The 19311-nt window shown below is 32.6% G+C and overlaps 2 protein-coding genes across 2 annotated transcripts in view; one reads left to right on the top strand and one right to left on the bottom strand.

Annotated features, from left to right (window-relative positions):
* Positions 1–19311, bottom strand: part of LOC129225540 (uncharacterized) — an 85947-nt gene that overhangs the window by 11391 nt on the left and 55245 nt on the right. The window lies entirely within an intron of this gene.
* On the top strand, positions 1350–18271 carry LOC129225539 (uncharacterized). The gene is made up of 5 exons (XM_054859977.1): positions 1350–1493; positions 4184–4292; positions 8614–8792; positions 13449–13602; positions 17934–18271. Exons 1-5 carry the CDS (start codon positions 1457–1459, stop codon positions 18172–18174), a joined length of 720 nt encoding a protein of 239 aa, XP_054715952.1. The 5' UTR covers positions 1350–1456; the 3' UTR covers positions 18175–18271.

The raw sequence follows: 19311 nt of genomic DNA on the forward strand, positions 1-19311 counted from the left end.
CAATGGCTTCAAATTTTATATGTGTTTCGTAGCTGCGAAGACAAGCTTAATTTGAGTTCATCCCGCGGTTTTTTTTACTTCCTTTTACAAAAAAGGAAGTATTGTATTCGCGAAACAATTTTCACTCAAAAATCGCCCTTAATTTCCATTTTGCTCACCCCCAAATGAATGTTGAATTTTTTTTTCGATTCGACCACATGCGGAAAAGTGCCTAAGAATGTATAGACACGCGAAATATCCATTTTGACCATCACCGAGGTAATTACAACGACTTTTCTCGTGACGTCTGTATGTATGTGCGTATGTGTGTATGTGCGTATGTGCGTATGTATCTCGCATAACTCAAAAATGGTATGTCCTAGAAAGTTGAAATTTGGTACATAGACTCGTAGTGGGGTCTAGTTGTGCACCTCCTATTTTGGTTGCATTCGGGTGTTTCTAAAGGGGTCTTTTGCACCTTTTTGGGGGGAAATCATTGTTAATTTCGATGCAAACTCAAGTGGTGTTATAATTTGGCGGTCACTTGGCGATATATCGCCAGTCTTTTGGTTGCCAAGTTTTGTCGCCAACTTGGCGAAAAATTTGGCGATTTTTTTTTTTTTTTTTAATCTGCTTTCAATGTGGCCATTGCTAGTGATATTTAAAGAGTTAGAGAGAGAATCCCATTAAAATTGCAATAATAGGGAAATAGCATTAAATTGGTGTAAAAGGAAGTCATGTGATGCACACATCAGCTCGTTTTTTTTTTCATTAACAAAATTTTGTTCGAGATATTTTATCTTTTTTTTATTTATAATATGCATATCCACAACGAACCAAGTTAACATAAAAATGCTTGACGTAGAATGTTGTTTTACATAAAATACTTGTTTGGTTCCTTGACTTAACAATAACTTAATAAATTTATCGGATAAAATGAAACACGCTTAACAGGAACTAATTATCACGACCCATGAATTTAACGTCAGCGAGGTTTGACTGCATTAAAAATAAAAAATAGTAACGAAATATAATTGATAATAGCAATTGTGTTTACATAAGTTATGGTGCGATAATGGACGAACGTTTTTTTTTTTAACGCAAATCTAGAAAACAATCCAGAATGCGAAAGCAACAAATTTAAAATAAGACCAGTTAATTTTTTATACACTAATGATAACTGGAAATGTTGTTGAGCATACAATTTAACAGTGCCACAAATGTCGGGTGAAAAAATTAAACATGTGGTGAATATTGATAGCACTCAATGTCAAGAATATTAATACATTATTTCCTTTGGTCGATTATCAAACAAGGTTGAAGGATTTCCTTTTTACTGGTCGGCAATTTCCGCTAATTAAAGAGGCGGATTTCTGCATTCTGATAAATAAAAAAGCTTTAAATGAAACCGTACACTTTTGTCGCGACGACCACATAGGTTTGCATCTACAGTATTTGCTTTACTTACAAGTGCAACATGTTTCTAATTTTAAGCTTCGTTCTAGCTGTTGGAAGTAAGAAATATCTTTGATTTTCGAAACGCATTCTTCTTTAATTAAAACAAGTAAACATAGTTTTTCTAAACATTTGGAGATATTTTAATGTATATTTTTTTATTCGTTAAATGCACTTCTTAAATTATGTATTCAACTTTTTTTCAACACTTGTATTTTTTTATTATCGTTTATTTTTGGATTGTATTAGAGTTTGCATGAACTGTTTTCCCTAATTATCCTTTTACTATTCATAAACATTGTATGGAATGAAATTTGCATGAAATGGTGTAAAGCACATCATTTTTTAATAACTACCATGCAAAACGCATGTGTTAAAATTTATCATTTAATGTATATTTTTAGTTAAAAAAGGTGTAACATATCTTAATGTAAGAGCAAGTAGGATAATCCCACTTTTTTTTTTTTTTTTTTTTGTTTAAACTTATTGTTGAACTGTTTTACTGCACTAAAATTGTTACGAAATAACTTTCTGTTTATTTATTTATTCATTTATGTTTTAAATAAGAAACACTTTCACTGACGACTACGCCTTAATGATTTTTGTGTAATTTGATGTTTGGTATATTGCATTAACGTGTGAAGAAAATTGTCTAATTTTACAGAAGTTGAGAGAATATTTTCCGCTTTTAACGACACCAAAATTGCTTATGCCAAAACTTCTAAAAAGTAATATTAATAATGTTATTTAAATATTATCTTGGTATGTTAAGTTAATGAAATATAAATACTCGTTTAAAAATTAATTTAATAAGTTTGAAATTTTTAAAGAAATTCATTTCTGTAATTAAAATAAGCAATTATTTCAATTTGTGTAAGTTTAAGAAGCTAACATTCAATATCTCAAGATGAAAGTTAAAATCTGATAAAAGACAGAAAATAAATTTAAATAATTCAATAAAGCATTCTAAAAAATGCAAGTCAGTTTGCAAACATCAGATTTGAAGAAAAAAATAATTTTCATGAAAAACCAGACTCTAATGAACACATCACCGTCAATTATCAATTAAAATTCATACTAAAGTTTATGCTAATGTGGTTTAAGATCAAGCGAAGAAAATAATTAGTAAGTTTTTGAAAAATAAACGACATGCCTTCCACATACGCTCTAAATGTGGGTCGTTCAGGTATCAACTTTAGTTGTAACGTACTAGTTTTAAAAGATGAATCAATAATTAATATTTCTTTAAAGGACAAAAAATTTGCTTTAAAAGTAACTCTCTAGAACAATATGAAGTACACAAACCTCCAAAAGGTAAGAAACAACCTAATTTTTCTGTGTTTCAAAATGCATTCCCTTAACAACAAGAGATTGAAAAAAAATGTGCACTTTTTCTTCAACAGTACAGACAATTTACACTATGCTAACACAAATTTAACTAACAAAAATAAAAAAGTAAAAAACACTTGGAGAAAAAAGTACAATCCCTGGTTAAAACTATATCATAGTTTTGTGTGCAAAAATGTGCAAAAGTGATTCTTAGAAATATGTCTGTTAATATCATATGAAAAAGAAAAACAACAAAATATTTTTTGAAAAAACGCTTCGAGATGCACACAGGCTAATTCGTTTTTCACTTTTTTTTTTCCGTATTTAAATGTACTACTTACGAAAGTGGCCAATACCTATTTACATTATAGACATAAAATCTTTTTCGAATCAAATAATGTTTTCTGTAAAAAGTACAGTCTCAAAATTTCAATTAATTTTTCCTAAAAACACTAAAATGCTCTCCAATTTTTAGTACATTAAAAAAGTCACATTTTTGCTCTGAAAGATATCAACTGTGAAGTAATAAATATTCAAACGTCAAAAACTCAGTTTAGTAATCTTGGCGAGAGCAAAAATGCCTTATTTGATGCCTGAAATGGGGCGTAAATTCAGTACTTTTGCTTTTCGGCATTAAAATTTTCATTCCCTTCTTTGTACAGATTATAGATGTAATCGGATCATATTTCACTGCAGCTTGATCCCCTTATCCCCCCCCCCCCAAAGCCACTTGACTGACCTTTTGAGGTTTGAACATAAAATTTCTACAGACCTTTTTACTGCATTGAAGATTGAAGAACATTTTAGTGTTTTGCTCCAAATCTTGAAATTTTGAGACCATAAGGGCCTTACAGAAGATGTTATTTAATTTGAAAAATATTTTCTATCTGTAATGTCCATAGGTATTGGCCACTTTTGGCATGTATGACTTTTCGCTCCGGGTAAAAAAGTGCAAAAGGAGGCATCCTAGAGTACACTAATGGCGACTGTTGTACCTGAAATCTGTCATGGTCATTAAGTTCTCCAAATTCTTAATCCAAACCAGTACCATGGGGGGTCGTTAAGTACCTTGGGGCGGTCTCTAGGGCTCCTGGTCGGAATCAAAAACACTGAACCAAAATGGGGAAATTCCAATCCGAACTAACTCCCAGAGATGGACTTTCTCCAAGAATGTCCTACGATTCATTGCCTCCCATTCTAAGAGATCATGCTACCAGGTAGGGAGTTGTGTGGAGAAAAACAAACTTCAGGGGGAAAGAATTAAAATGTAAGAGAAAAATTCCCACGAAATTGCCAAATAAATCAATCAACTGTTGGATTTTTTTAGATACATGATATATTAGCAAATTTCAGTGAAAACTTATTATTGTTTATTTTATTTTTTACTTTAATAATTGTTGTGGAATTTTCATTTCTTTAGTTCTTCCCATTCATGCGATTCCTGGACTTGAGAAATGTATACATGAAAATTTATTGAAGGACTTAATGAAGATGCAAGATGAAGGGGACGATTTGGACCAAACATGCCCGTAAGTGTATGATACATCATTGAATCAACCCAAAAAGTACAATAGTCGATGCTGAAAATCAACACAAAAGCACAATGTCATTTTAGAAATTCGTAATGCACTTTACAATTTTACCATTAGGTACATGACCTTGAAATTATTTTTTTACATTTCTATATTTGTTAAAAATAAGTCTGGTAGAACATTACGGTACTATGTCAGGTTTTTTTGTAGTCATCTAAATGAAAAAGTAAAGCACAGCGCACTAAATGAGTACATCTAAACAGTAGACAAACTTGTTTCGTTGTTTCCATTATTTTACTCATTTATTTATTTTTATTTATTTATTTTTTTTAGAAAATCATGATTGCTTATTGTTTTTATTTGACAGTAGTAGACGTCCTTTGATTTTATTTTTCTATGCATTGGGTGCTGGCGTCCATGTGCCTCGGAATCGAATCTATATTTATATATAAAAATGAATGTTTGTCTGTATGTCATCCATGAACTCAAAAACTACCCGGCAGATTTGGCTGAAACTTTCACCGTTTGCTATTTTTGGTACTGGGAATGTTTATAGACCAGTTCGAAAAAAACCCGATCGATAGTTCCTTTTTTATTCCAATTTAAGTTACAATCCATTGGATAAATACGAATAAAATGATCGGCTGCAGAAATTAATTCGCGTGAAAGATCTCATTGATAAGAAGCCATTTTTCTTGAGTTTGTACAAATAAATTCTTTCTTTATTGTTTCATGGCTTTTCATGCAACAAGGGGATTTAAAACTTTTTCTATTTGATATTTTTAGCGATGGATTGATCTTGCAAACTGCGTGAGTACAAAATTTGAGTATAGTCACGGCTTCACTGGATACCTGGACCGATTATTATGAAAATTGCTATATATATGTATTTTTCCACGGAGAAGGTGCATAATAGACTCATTGAAGCCACTCGCCACCAGGTGGCACTGCAGAGTAGCAACTTCTGCCCCGTTCAACCGATTGTCATGAAAATCAGTATAATGATGTATTTTTTTGTTGGCGTAGCAACGCGCGTCGGATACAGCTAGTTCTTTATAAAGGACCTTCTCGACATTACACAATCCTTTTTACGCGAAAGCAGCATCCAGCACATAACATCTAGTTTCCAGCCCCTGGCACTCATTTTAATTTTGACATCTTGAATTATTCGGTTGCGATAAAAGCCATTAGTAGAAACAAGAAACTCAACGAGTAGCTCCTATCGCAATTCGTGATTGCGAAAAACATAATTCGAATTCAAGATCTCAAAACTAAAACTTTTTTATTTTTATTTGGGGAGGGAGTATATAGAAAGAAGTTAATGTGGTCAATTTATCTAAAAAGCTTCTGAAACATCATTCAATTTAAAAAGTTACAATTTTTCATTCATTATGCCTTATGGGGTCTAAGGACCCTCAACCTTCAAAATTTTTGACTTTTTGAAAAAAAATATATATTATGCATATTTTAATTCTGAACAGTTTGATACCTTATTTTTTACCATACACAAAAAACTTTTAAAGTTATCGTAAAAATGCGTAACCTCTTCCCATAGAGATTTATGTTAACAGCAGCTGTTTAAGCGTCTTTTTCTCAGGTGCCGTTTTCTTCAGTTTTCTCGTTTTGCGCGCATGATATTTCAGAAAGTTTTTTATATATTTCCGTAAAACTTTTTGTGCATGTTTATCTGGTTTATATTTATGACCTGAACCTAAATTTATTTATTTATTTTAAAATTATTTATCTATTTTTTTGAAATTTTATAAGTTAATATCGAACATTTCCAAAAATTTTGGGCAAAAATATCTTTTTTTTTAATATTAACTTTCATTTTTAGTTAAAATTTAGGTTCAGATCATAAAAATATTCCAGACAAACATACATGAAAAGTTTTACAAATATATATAAAACTTTCTGAGATATCATGCGCGCAAAAGGAGAAAACCGAAGAAACCGGCACGTGAGAAAAAAAGGCTTAAACAGCTGCTGTTAACATAATTCTCTAAGGGGAAAGTTCACGCATTTTTACGATAACTTGAAAAGTTTTTTTGCTTATGGTAATAAATAAGGTATCAAATTGTTCAGAATTAAATTATGCATAGCATATATGTCTTCCAGAAAATCGAAAATTTTGAAGGTTAAAGGTCCTTAGACCGCTTGACTTTTTCCTTGCCAGAAATATATGTTTTTGCTGCGCTTGAGTATGAAATGTGCAGCATTTTATAGTTTATTAATTATTGTTATTTTGAACATTCAGGTTCAATTTTGCGTACTAATGTCTTGCTTTAAGTGACAAAAGGATCGAGTTAAATACAACGGTTATCTGTTGAGAAATTTTCTAATTCTGCCAATTGATATTTCGGTAGTTAATGTTAAATCTTAAATCTGAACTTAATGCTGGAAGACACATATGCGGTGCAAACGTGCATTACGTTAAATTTCATGTTTTTAACTGACAGTTTGCATGTTTCTGAATGTTGCAAATAGTTTTCCGGCAGTGCTTAAATTTCAGAACTATTCTATTCATGTGAAACTTTATCAAACGATTATTTAACTGAATCTTCAAATTTTCATATTTTCCAGCCACATGATTTAATTTGTTAAAAATAATTTATTTGCAATTTAAAAAGCATGATACCTTAACATTACATGAGGGATTGCACTTCAACTTCTAGTTTTTGCTTCATTGTAACAGGTAGAAAAATTTCTGTACAGTGGACGCCGGTTGATTGAATCAGTGGTTTATTGAGTCAACCGCTTTAATAAATCAAATCATCAAAATCCAGCTTTATTGAACAAGCCGCTTTATCGAATCACCCGCTTTATGGAATCAAAACTGTTTAGAACAAAGACGTGATTCATATAAGAGGTGGATACTGTATATTAAAGTGAAAGGATTTATTTCCAAACCGCGAACTTGATTTGAAATTGATTTTTTCAGTACTTTTCAAAAATTAATAAATAAGTTTTAAACTTTTTACAGCCTATTAATGATGAGGAAGTTCAGATTTAAATGAAAAATACTTATATATGATAATACTTTCCCCAAAGCAGAATGCTACTAAATTTGCGACGTACATCGAAGAACAAATGCCTGAACTGCATAACAATTCTGTTCAAATGAGGGGGAAACTGCAGATTTTCTACAAATACCTTCCAACTAAAGATGGAATTTTACAGAAATTCTGCAATTTCTATAGAATGCTTCAAACTAGAAGTAAATCTAAAATTTCTTCAAAGTACGTTAATTTGGCTGAAAATTCGCGCAAAATGTCATTTATGCATCATTAGCTAAAACTTTGATTTACTTCAAGCTTGAAGAAATCTGCAGAATGTCTTCAAACTTACAGCTTTAGTTAGAAGATGCTTGCACAAAATCATCTTTGACGGTTTACACCGAATAATAAGGGTGATCGAGGACACAAATCTTTTTTTTTTTTTGTGTTTCCAAAATTGAAAACTGCAATAAAAAGAGCTTTTTGCGATGATGTTCCAGCTATTCAAGCGGAACAGGTACTTAAAAACATTATTAAAACCGAAATTTAAAAATATCTCTGGTTGACCGGTTAAAAAGTTGTATTCAATCAAATTTATTCCATTTTTAATCAATAGGGTAACGCCACCAGTAACAGACAAGGGTCCAGTAACAGAGTGCCATAAGTTTGGATTTAAATAATAAAATTGCAGGCTGGTTAAACTGATGTTGCTGTGGCCCATGAATACGATGCAAACATCTAGTTCTAGTGGTATTAGAGATCTAGTGTGGGGGGGGGGTATCTAGTGTTAACCATCTAGTAATATAGTAAGCCATTTGGGTGGAGGAAGGTTATGAACAGCCACCACGAGGTCAGCCAGTGTTTCATGTTCATTTGAATGTAATAAGATTTAAGTTATAAAAATAAAAAAAAATTGTACGTTTTGGAAGAGAAAAAGGGAATTTTGTCCATTACTCATCCTTTCCGCATCCTATCTGTTACTGGGTATCATCAGTTTTTTCGGTGTCTTTTACTGGGAGTCGAACCTTTTTTTCGAAATTAAGCTAATAAAAATAGAATTAACTCATTTGGAGGATCCAGAAGATAACAAACGTTAGATGAGATGTAGTTGCACGATAAAAAAAATAATTTAAAAAGTCTCAATACATTAAAAGACTCAGAATATTGAGTTAACCTAAGAGCGATGTCTTAAGCATGTCTGTCACTGGTGCCGTTACCCTATTAGCTTTAAAACACATTAACACACTTATTTTATCCTGCCACCGAAAATTCGATTATTTTTGGATCACACTGTGTAAAATTGCGTCCTTTTCTTTTTTCAGTTACGTTCTGCAGATATTTGATTGCCTTGACAGTTTAGTGGTAAACCACACAGGACTTACGATTAGCCAGCTTGCGGAATTGATACCAGATGAAGCTGTTCGAAATGGAGCCAAGATTTTTACGAATAGTCGAGATGCCCTTACTGAGCTCTGCACTGAAGGGATGCCTTTCAACAATGGTAATTAGTCAGTTTTTCCGTACCCCCTACTTTTCGCCTACACGAAACTTCCATCCCCTCCATTTTTCAGTTTCTACCTTACCTTTTTATATATTTAAGAAGGGAGGTAATTTTTAATGCTGGCGAAAAGTAGGACAAACCGGATTTTTATATTCTTACAAATCACACAGTTAGAAGACTTATGTTCTCAGAAGTTTTGAATTATATTCGGACTGCTTTTTGGGTTATCTCATATGAACTAAGACGAAAGCTGTTAGAGCTATTGAGCATTTTGTCTATACAATTACGGGTTAAACCCTATCTATAAAACCGAAATTTCCTACGATTTTAGATATAAAATATTAATCTTCGGAGGAAAAAAAAAAATATATATATATATATATATATATATATATATATATATATATGAACGGCGTTATTTACTTAATTTCGTACTGATGCAAAATTTACAGCAACATCTTTTGAAGAGTATCTCACCAAAATAAAGTTTACAAGAACATTTATTAAAGAAAAAGACTTAATTCATATACAGGGGAGACTAAGCCAGGGGCAAGTTGTGCCATCTAGCCTCCTGACTGAGCCAATGATTTAACACCAGTCGCGTCATGTCAGGGAGCAGGTTGATGGTCTCAGTGTCTTGTGTAAGTTCGGAAGTATGGCGTTGGACTGTTTTCATGATAAAAATATTCATTGTGTTTTCTACAGCAAAAGTAAACTTTTTGACCTGAGTTGGAATATTCTTTGTCACTAAGGACACTGAGGTGCGAAAACTTTCTCAACATTATTTAAATACCTATGTTTCGAGCTGTTATTCTATGCATTTCATTTGTTGATCAAGATACTATTTTGGAGACTACTCAGCAAAGTTCAAAATGGCGTAAGTAAGGCTAGTTGTGACAAAATCAAGGAGGCACGTTGTGACAGTGTCACTACTTGCCACGGTCCGTTATCCGTCAGAGATGAGAGCGTTGATGACCAAAATGATGGTGAAGATAATAAATATGAAGCTGTTATCAAATCCCGCACTTCAGCAATAAATTTAGTCGATAGTAAGAATGCAGATCAGTCCTCCGAACGGAGAAATCTCATCGAGTTAGATGAGTCTATGGCAGTTAATGTTAGCATTGTAACAGTGGTACGCTTATAGAAAAAAAGACGGCCATCTAATCCTGGAAATCTAAAGTGCAAGCACTTCGCTCGTAAATGTTTTAAAACCTGTTATTCTAGCAATCGCACCTAAAGTGAAAATTCGAGCACATCAAAAAGCAAGAGAACGCAAGAAACAAATTGAAGAAAAAGCAAAGTTTAAACTTTTCGGAAATGCCAAAAAGTGCACAAGAGTTCCACCAACGTTATTAAAAAATATTGAAGAAAAAAGATTCGGATAGCTCTAAACATGATAAAAATTGATTTTGTTTAGTTTTCTTGGAGCAATACAAAGTTTCTAGACCCGTAGAAGACTGGGTACAGTGCATGACACTTAAAAACTGGTTTCATGTCAAATGTATGAAAAAAAGCAACCTTATTTTATTAGCATTAACAGCACATCGGATCTTCAAACAAGCGATGACAATGAGGGATTTTAAAAATAGATAGGCCAGTAGAATATCGGTCAACACATTGTACTGAGTCAAATATTAATATGGTCAAAAATTAATGCCGGTTTACGTTTTACCTTTCTTGATTAACGCAGTTTTTTAATGTGTCTGTAAAAAAGGGTTCAAAAGCGTTAATAATTTAATTATTTTATTTCCATTTCGTTTAAAGTGTTTTTGGAAACATGAAGGTGTTTTTTTTTTTCTTTTTTTTTTTTTGTGTGTGTGCGTTCAGAGCATTATAAATGAATAATTACTTCATTCTTAACTTAAAATATCCCTTTTAATTGCATTTCTCACATAATTTGTACATGTTACAATGTATTTGTACTTTGGGCGTCACAATGTGCCTCAACCATGTCACTTGCCCCGCTACGGGGCAAGTTGAGACAAACTTAGAGGCTACGCAAATTCCATTTTCATGTCATGAAAAACGTTTAAAATGTTGATATTTGTTTTACAAATAAATTGCTCAAGTTTACTCTATAATGATATGATGCATTAAATGCTTCACATCAGTTCAAATCTTATGATAATATCAAAAATGACAAAAGTGTCACTTCTATCCCCGGTCTCCCCTAGATTTATAACGTTTGAAGGTGTTTCCGTTTTAATATAAGTGAAATTGTTAGTGAAAAGTTACTCTGATTTCATATTCAGAACTGTTTAGGAACTTTAAAACAAGTTCTATTACGTTATTAGTCTATTAAACATTGCTACCAATATTGTCCAAAAGCTGTGATGTGAAAGCAATTGAGGCAGTGAGAAACAAAGAGATGTAAGTGGACTCTTTAAAATTTTGAGTTATACGCGTGTAAAGTTCAGATCCTAAGTAGGTTTTTTCATCGATTTTTTTTCTATATCATGCCGTATAGCAGCATTTAAAAAAGCTGTGCGTACCATCACTTGTTCCGATAACAGAGGAGAGGTTCTAACTATTGCACTCTTGAAATTTTTAGTTTTGGCACTTATATACCTTCGCTTCTCATTGCCTCAATTAAAAAAGCCTGTTGCGACTTTTTAAATCAAGTAGAAAATCACTGTCCTTGGGATAAAACTAACCTGGAAGCATCGTGACTGCTGTATAAATCCAAATCCTAGAGTTAATACGCTTCCAGATTAGGTTCGTCCCAACGACAGCAAAGAGTTTCTCAACCCTTTAATACATAATGACGTCATTTAATTCCACCTGGTTCAGTACTGTTTTTCAGAATACAGACACACAGGCTTCAATTGAATTTCTCAACTCTCAACTTGTCTCAGCTCAGTAATTTTATGTTCTGGGCCTTAAAGGGTTAGTGTGACTGAAGCAATTTAGGTAAGGTTTTAAATCACTGTCGACAAAAGTTCCCCTAAAGGTCTGTCACAGTTTTTATAAGATTCTGAGTCAACAGGATAACCTTTCAGTGACAATGTTTTGTTTTGCTTTTTGAATTCCTTTTACTGACTTCTGCAAGTTAATGCTATACTCTGCGGTACACAAAAAATGTTTAGTTCTTATAAAAAAAAGGACCAAAAAGAAAAAGGAGAGGACCAATGTTTTGTATAAGCTTTCATTTCTACTGCATTTCAATATTTTTTCCCGAGAAATAGGTTAGCACCCATTATGAAAGAAGCAAAATGCAAAAGCTGTAATATCTTTTGTTAACCATCATCTAATTACTAAAGAAAAAAAAGAAATCACAAGAAAAGTGCCTCCAATTAACAGCGGAGAAAATAACAACTGAGAATGCTATTTGTTAAGTTAATCTAATAAATCCTAATATTGCAGATTCCCAGCTGAAAAAAATCTGATGCGAGTTTTTAACGAAAAAAGGAAACATTTATCTAGGCTTTAAACCTAGCGAAATTACAATCATGAATTTTTACGTACAACAACTTATGCATTTATTTTGAAAAAACCTTCAGTAATGCTGCTAACATTTCAAAAAAACTCTGACAGACAAGTTTATTCAGTCCAAGCAGCTGTCAAATAGTTGCTGTCTAAAGAGAAGAACCTTAAAGAATATTCTGTTGTCCTCCAAGTCCAGCAACTAACAGTGAGGCCAAATTAGGATATTCCAGTCTCCACTGTATGCACAGAAACATGAGCATTTACAGTTGTGTTGAGAACATCAATAGTTATAGCGGACAATGGAGAGATGAAAAATGTCACTCTTATTCTTGAAATTTAAAGTTTTCTGTGATGTAACCATTAACTAAACTTAAAAGACCACCAGTACTCCAGATGTTTAAAATAGGATAGGTAGTTTTAGTTATAATAGATGTAGAAAGTACGAATATTAATTTTTTCCTGATGTTTTGAGATCTGTTATGGTAATTAATTATTGCTTTCCTGAATCAAAGGGATATCCCGCCTGACGTAATCTGTTTGAAAAAAAAAGCTTGGTTTTCACTACTTGGCTTTTCAAGGCTTTCCTTAAAATAACTGTCAAAACCTCCAGAACTAAATCTTATATGTGATTTAGGGTTTTTTAATCTAAAAAAATCTATATCTAAACCCTAAGAAGCGATGGAGCAAGAGATCATACAGGACTGCCCTATAATGTCTCCTTTTAAGCAGTATTGTCCCATGTATTGATTTTCACTCGCTTAGGGGTACTCATGTATCTCATTTTTACTTTCAATAATTAAACCCGTTATTTTGTTATTTATTTATTTAAAAAAAGAACAAAATCTACCATAATGAAAAATTATTATATCAAGTCACATTATGATAATTTTGCAGGAGAGCAGAAAACTTTTTTTCTGGCTCATGCAAAGGACGGGATATGCGCTCTTTTAACCCTGGTACAAAAAATTGAAAAATTTTTTTTTCTTTTTTTCCTCTCTAAGAATTACGTTTACATGGCTTGATGCAGAAAAGACTTCTTCATACAATGCACTAAAAAAAACGGAAAATGGCAATTTTAGGACTTATGTCCGACTGGCTCTGAACAGATATATGAATATCATTGTTATACATGCTCTCTGCAACCCACCTTTACCTGTTACGATGAACATTTCCTGATATCAAGCTAACAATAGCGTTTTTGTTATGATCAATATTTTTTTTTTTCAGCTTATCGTGAAAATGTTGAGTGTTTATCTAGACTCGGAAATCCTCTTACTGATTGCGAAGCTAAAGCTAGAGAAACATACAATTCCTACAGAGAGTTTATGGACAATTCTGTGGAAGGAGGAACCACACCATCAGAACGGGAAAGAAACTGCATGTAAGTCATCAAGAAATAACACATATCTTTGAAAATCATGTTTAAAAGAAACCAAAACACACTCTTAACAAAACAGGAAGGGAAAAAATGATATTCACTTCAAAAAAGGTGAAAAAAAATTATTTAGATTCTAAGATTTAGTGGAGAAGAATTATATTTCATATTAAATGCTGAGAGAAAATTGATAATAAACATTTCATTTACGACAGTAAAGATCATTCACGACAATAGGATTAAGGACATGAAATATTCATATCTGGCGCATTTAGATTAAAAACCAGCTCTATCTACTTTTTATAACTTTGCATGATAGACAAGAGACCCAGAATTAAGTTGTTTTACATAGAAAACCGGTTTTAGCCAGCAGTTTTCGACCAGATTTAGTTGCATGCGATCCAAATCGTTCTGCAGAGGGATGGTATAACCCACAAAGAAGTATCAAATTACTGGGTTGGAATGGTTTGGAAAATTCGTAAATAGAGCTGGTTTTGATACTAAACGCCCCGGTAGCAGAAGCAGTACGAATTGCGACGCAGATTCTTGAGAACGTCTGCAGACTATTTCTTAGCTGAGGATCTCAAGTTGGGAAAAGAACTTACAATTTCAAAGAAAAAAAATCTTAAATATCAGTTAAAAAAGATTTGTATCGTATTTCCTACGATATAAAACTAGAGGAATGCAAGGAGGAGGGGGACAATTGTTGGCCCGAGCGTAGGGCCCGGTAATTTTAAATGAGGGGTGAAATATATGTAAGGATGTAGGGTAAACAACATGGAGAGAGCCCCATAAGAGTCGTTTGTGACGGGCCCCAAAATTTCAGCGCATGCTCCTGTATAAACCACGATTGCATGTAACGTTTAATATTTTAAGCATTTTTCGGTGGCAATTTAGATTTTACGATTAATCTGATGTCTGTTTGTCTTGCAGACTATATTTTGATATTTTCTCCGCGTCGCAGATTACTGAAAAAACTTCTACTGACGGGTTAAATGCCTAACATGAAGTTCATTGATATACTTACGCAAGATGTAAAAGAAAATAACCAATGTTCTGTAGAAAAAAATCACAGATTGCTACAAAACGCTGGTAATTTCTCTTTGCTTGTCTGCGCAAAGGTATTTATTTAAGATGCAGTAAGTTTTTAAATGAAATAAAAATTAGAAATTAGTCTTTTGAGGACTTCTAACAACCTACATAAGATTCAAAGGGTTTAATTACACTGTTAAAAATTCAGGAAGATTTCTGGTAATTGTTACTGTAAAATGGCGGACTTAACGCATCGCTGATTTTTATCGTAATTTATACCGGAAAAATAAGCGATCAGAGCTCCAATTGGTTGCTGTGGCCTACCGAGGAAACCGTAAAATTTTACAGTAACGTTTGATTTTTACGGTAACAGTTACTGGCAACATGCATGCCAGTAACGGAAAAATTTTACGGAAAACACTGTTAAAAATTTTACGGAAAATTTTTAACAGTGTAGGTTCAGCATTTTATCTTCACCAAACATTTAACCAAATGTAAAACAATAATGCTGATGTAGGGTAACGGCACCAGAAACAGATATGCATAAGACATCACTCTGAGATTGACTCAGACTGATTTTTCCAAGTTTTTTAATGAATGTAGACTTTTTAGGTTATTTTTCTCTCATGCAACTGCATCTCATCTAACGTTTGGCCGATTCTGGATAATCTGAATTCGATAATTCTATTTTTATTTGCTCAATTTCGAATAAACGTCCGACCCCCAGTAACAGACACCTAAGAATATAATTATACCCAGTAACAGATAGGATGTGGAAAGGATGAGTAATGGACAAAATTCCCTTTTTTCTCTTCAAATTGTCCAAAAGTTCTTAGTTCATAACCTTCCACCACTGCCTTGTAAATACCAACTGGCTCATAAAATTCACTCTGATAACACTAGATGTTTGCACCGTATTCATGAACCACATAAATATCTGTTTAAACCACCTAAAATTATTTTTATTAAAATTCAAACTCATGACTATCTGCTACTGGACCTTTTTCTGTTACTGGTGCCGTTACCCTAACTCATTTAATACATTCCCATTTTAAACGCATCATCAATACTTGCGTTATTGTCAGCTTATGTTTTTTATTATTTCTGCAACTGAAACTAGCATTTAACTATTGAAAAACAAAATGCAAACGAGCGCGTTCAGCATTCTTAAAAGGCAGAATATTTTCGTTAATGTTCATTGAAATAGATGGAAACCATTTACAGAAGCAAGTCAAAATGTGCAGAAGAACATATTTGAAGAAACAGACGTATCAAAGTTTAAAATGGTTTACTATATGCATAAATATCTCGTTGGGCTCTCGTCTAATTGCAGGGATATTAAAAAAAAAATTTAAGGTGGGACATTAAGCTATTGATTGTTGGTATCCGGAGTAGGTCATTAGAAGTTTATTAAACATTTCTGGAGGTTTTCGAAAATTACCAAGATCATCCTGCAGCTGTGACTCAACTCCTTTTGACTTAGAAAAATGACAGAAATTCTTGTCGGTTCCAGATTGGAACACTTTAATTAAGTTGAAAAATCTCTAAAATTATACTTCAAGAAGTACGAGTAGGATTCAATTTTTTTCAAAATGATTTTCAAAGTTACAACGATTGTGTTCAAACTCATAGTGAATGTGTTGAAGGGTAAATGAACATTCTTTCTGTGAAATTTAATAACTTGAGCTCTTATAGTTACACTTGCAAAAGTTTTAAAATCAAAAGAAGCATCCCTTTTTGATCATGCTTCATATCCTGAAATTTCCAAATTTTAGCAATATTGCATTTAGTGAAAAGCGGTAACGATATTTGGAAGAAATATCTTCCGTTACTAGGAGCATGAGTTTTTCTGGTGGAAAAAGTGGACAAATATTACCAGTTCTGTTGCACAACAGCTGAACTCATTACTAAGAGTGCAACCAGGTGGTCGATGTGGGAGTAATGCTCCCCAGAACAATTTATTTTACGCCATTTTGGTAATCCTAGTGTGTTTTTGGAAATGAATCCCTCCCAAGGAGAAAATTCTAGTGTACCATGTATTGCGGAAAGATTATTACTTTTATTCATTTAATTACTTGCCGCCAGAGTGGTTAGGCAAGTCGCCTTCGGATGACGCCTCTGCACATAACCATTTCACAACCATCTACTTTACTTTTAAAATAGTGTAAATTTATTTACTTAATGTGCATAAATTGATTCTGGAAAACTTTTGGCTCCTGGAGTACTTGAAATAACTTTAATACAAATATATTTTCTCGCTGATTGATCGGCAACAATCGACCAGTTATAGGTAATCGGTGATTAGGCCGATTAATCGGTGCATCCATATTTAAAGAAAGACATCTGCAGTGTCTAAAATGGGACCTTTATGTGTAAGTCGTATGATGGTCACAAAACGTCACTGTAAAATCCTCAACAGGTTTCAGCAATTTTCAGCAGACGTCGTAAAGAGATGTTACAGCGACATTTTCATAATGTCACAAAGTGTCCGTCAAAAGTTAGATGTTGCAACGACTTTGTAATGAAGTCGCATGACACCTGCACAAATGTGTCATAGCGTGACTCACTCAAGACGTCTCTATTCTGTCATTTTTTGACTGTGACCATTGTGATTCTTCAACTTTCCAATGACATGTTGTGTTATCTGTATCTACTGCTCTTTTTAAGTTAAGGGTACAGCGAAGAGTATGGAGCTGAGAGGCTGTATCATTGACATTTTTAGGGAAAGATCTTTTTTACGGGTTTTTTTTTTTTTTTTTTTTTTTTTTTGACTTGGGCGGATTGCAAAGGAGAGCGGGTGATTTTTAGTACTTATGCCTTGCAAAGTATCTTGTATTCGAGTAAGCGTTCCGACCAACATCACTATCTCTAACGTAAAACCAGATGGTCTGCAGTTTTTAGGACTTCAATTCCGAAATCTTTACAGGGAGATCCCCGAATTTCCCTCGCGCTAAAAGTATCGAGGATTATGTAAATTGCATTTTTACTAGTTCAATATAAATAAAAAATCTGCCGGTAGAAAGGTTCGTAGCCTAAAATGGGAACAATATCTTAATTTGGGGGGATGGGCAGGGCACTCCGGTGTAAGTAGTAAAGTTAATAAATAATTCAAATGTCAGTTCAGCAAGTGTTTTCTATTCTTGCTTTTGAACACTTTTCATCGATTACTCTTTTAAGAAACATTTAAGCCAAATGTTGTCTAAAATGATGTGCTGGAATTGAACTAACATAATTGAGATCCAACTTCTTTTACATTCTTATGAGTACATTTTAATACAAAGTTATTTTTTTAATGCATTTTATAGGGTTGAATCATACAAAGTTGCCTGCGCTGCTTCTTACGTCATGGACCAATGTGGTGACGCATCCCGAAATCTTTTCCAGAACTTGATCAAAAGGACAACCTATTTGAAATACGGAGCCTGCTCGAATTACGATACCGGTGACTTAAAGACAAAATTTTTAAGCTTCATCGAACTAAGTGGTCAGCATCGATCTGTTTTCGCTGATGTTTTCGATTTCAGGAGGAAGAAGCGATCTGTGTAAAGATATGTATAATGTGCTTAAGTAATGTTTTCTCCCCTTTAGGGAGAAAACTTGTTTTCACAATAAAAATAAAATAAAATGTATTGTCTTTAAATTACTCATTTCTGTTTTTTTGAAATAAAATAAATGTTTGAAAGTTTATATTAATTTAAAACTTATACAAAAATCACACACAAATAGTTCTTATACCTTGAGCTTGCGTAAATTGAAACAAACAGCACCACCGAATAGTTGACTGATGCCTAAGCTTTTAAATGGGAAGAATTTAAAACATCTTACAATCCGGGACACAGAAATCATCAAATTTTGCATTTTTTTAAATCATTAAAAAAACTTCTCCGCTTTTCCTTGCTTAAAAAGAAGTTTGACTCTTGTTTGCATCTTAATTATAACGAAAGATATCATTATTTTTGTAGCATGCATTTAATTAATATTATTTTTAGTTTTAAAACTTAAAACGCGTTTTTCTCCATGATGCAATTCTTTGCATTCAAACTCTTATAAGAAGAGAGCAAATAAAGACAAAAGCAATGAAATTTGGAACAGATCTTTTTCAGACAGTCTACTTTAATTTTTATACTGCTAATTTAAAAAAAAAAAAAAAGCGCTTACTGCAAAAAAAAAAATTGACTTTTTTTAAGTATTTTAGAATTTTTCGAAATTTTTCTTCAAGTATTTTCTATTTTTATTGAATAAAAAAAAAATTTAATAGCCGAAGAAAAATTAAAGCTCAGATATTTAAGTATAATTTTGTGAAAAAAGTTTAAAAATTGTATTTTGAGTTTCAGCAATTTAAAGAAACACCATTTTGTTTGGAAAAAAAAATTATTAAATATAAATAAAAAATATTTTTAAAAATATTTATGGTATGATTTTGTTTATTAAATAGATGGTGAATCAGTGTAAAATAATTCAAAATTCTAAACTGTTTAAAACTTTTTTTTTTCAAAATGTGTCTCAGACCCCCTTAAAATATTGTGTAAAATCGTACAAATGTTTCTAAAGCGAAGCTATATTAAAGGAAAGTATCATAAAATGGTAAATTTTAAAATTTTAACAAACAGCTAGCAGAATAATATCATAAATATACGCAAAATATTTCACATACTCTTCAGCGCTTTCGTTTGAAGATAGATT

This window comes from Uloborus diversus, chromosome 7 (genome assembly GCF_026930045.1).
Source record: "Uloborus diversus isolate 005 chromosome 7, Udiv.v.3.1, whole genome shotgun sequence".
Classification (NCBI taxonomy): Eukaryota; Metazoa; Arthropoda; class Arachnida; order Araneae; family Uloboridae; genus Uloborus; species Uloborus diversus.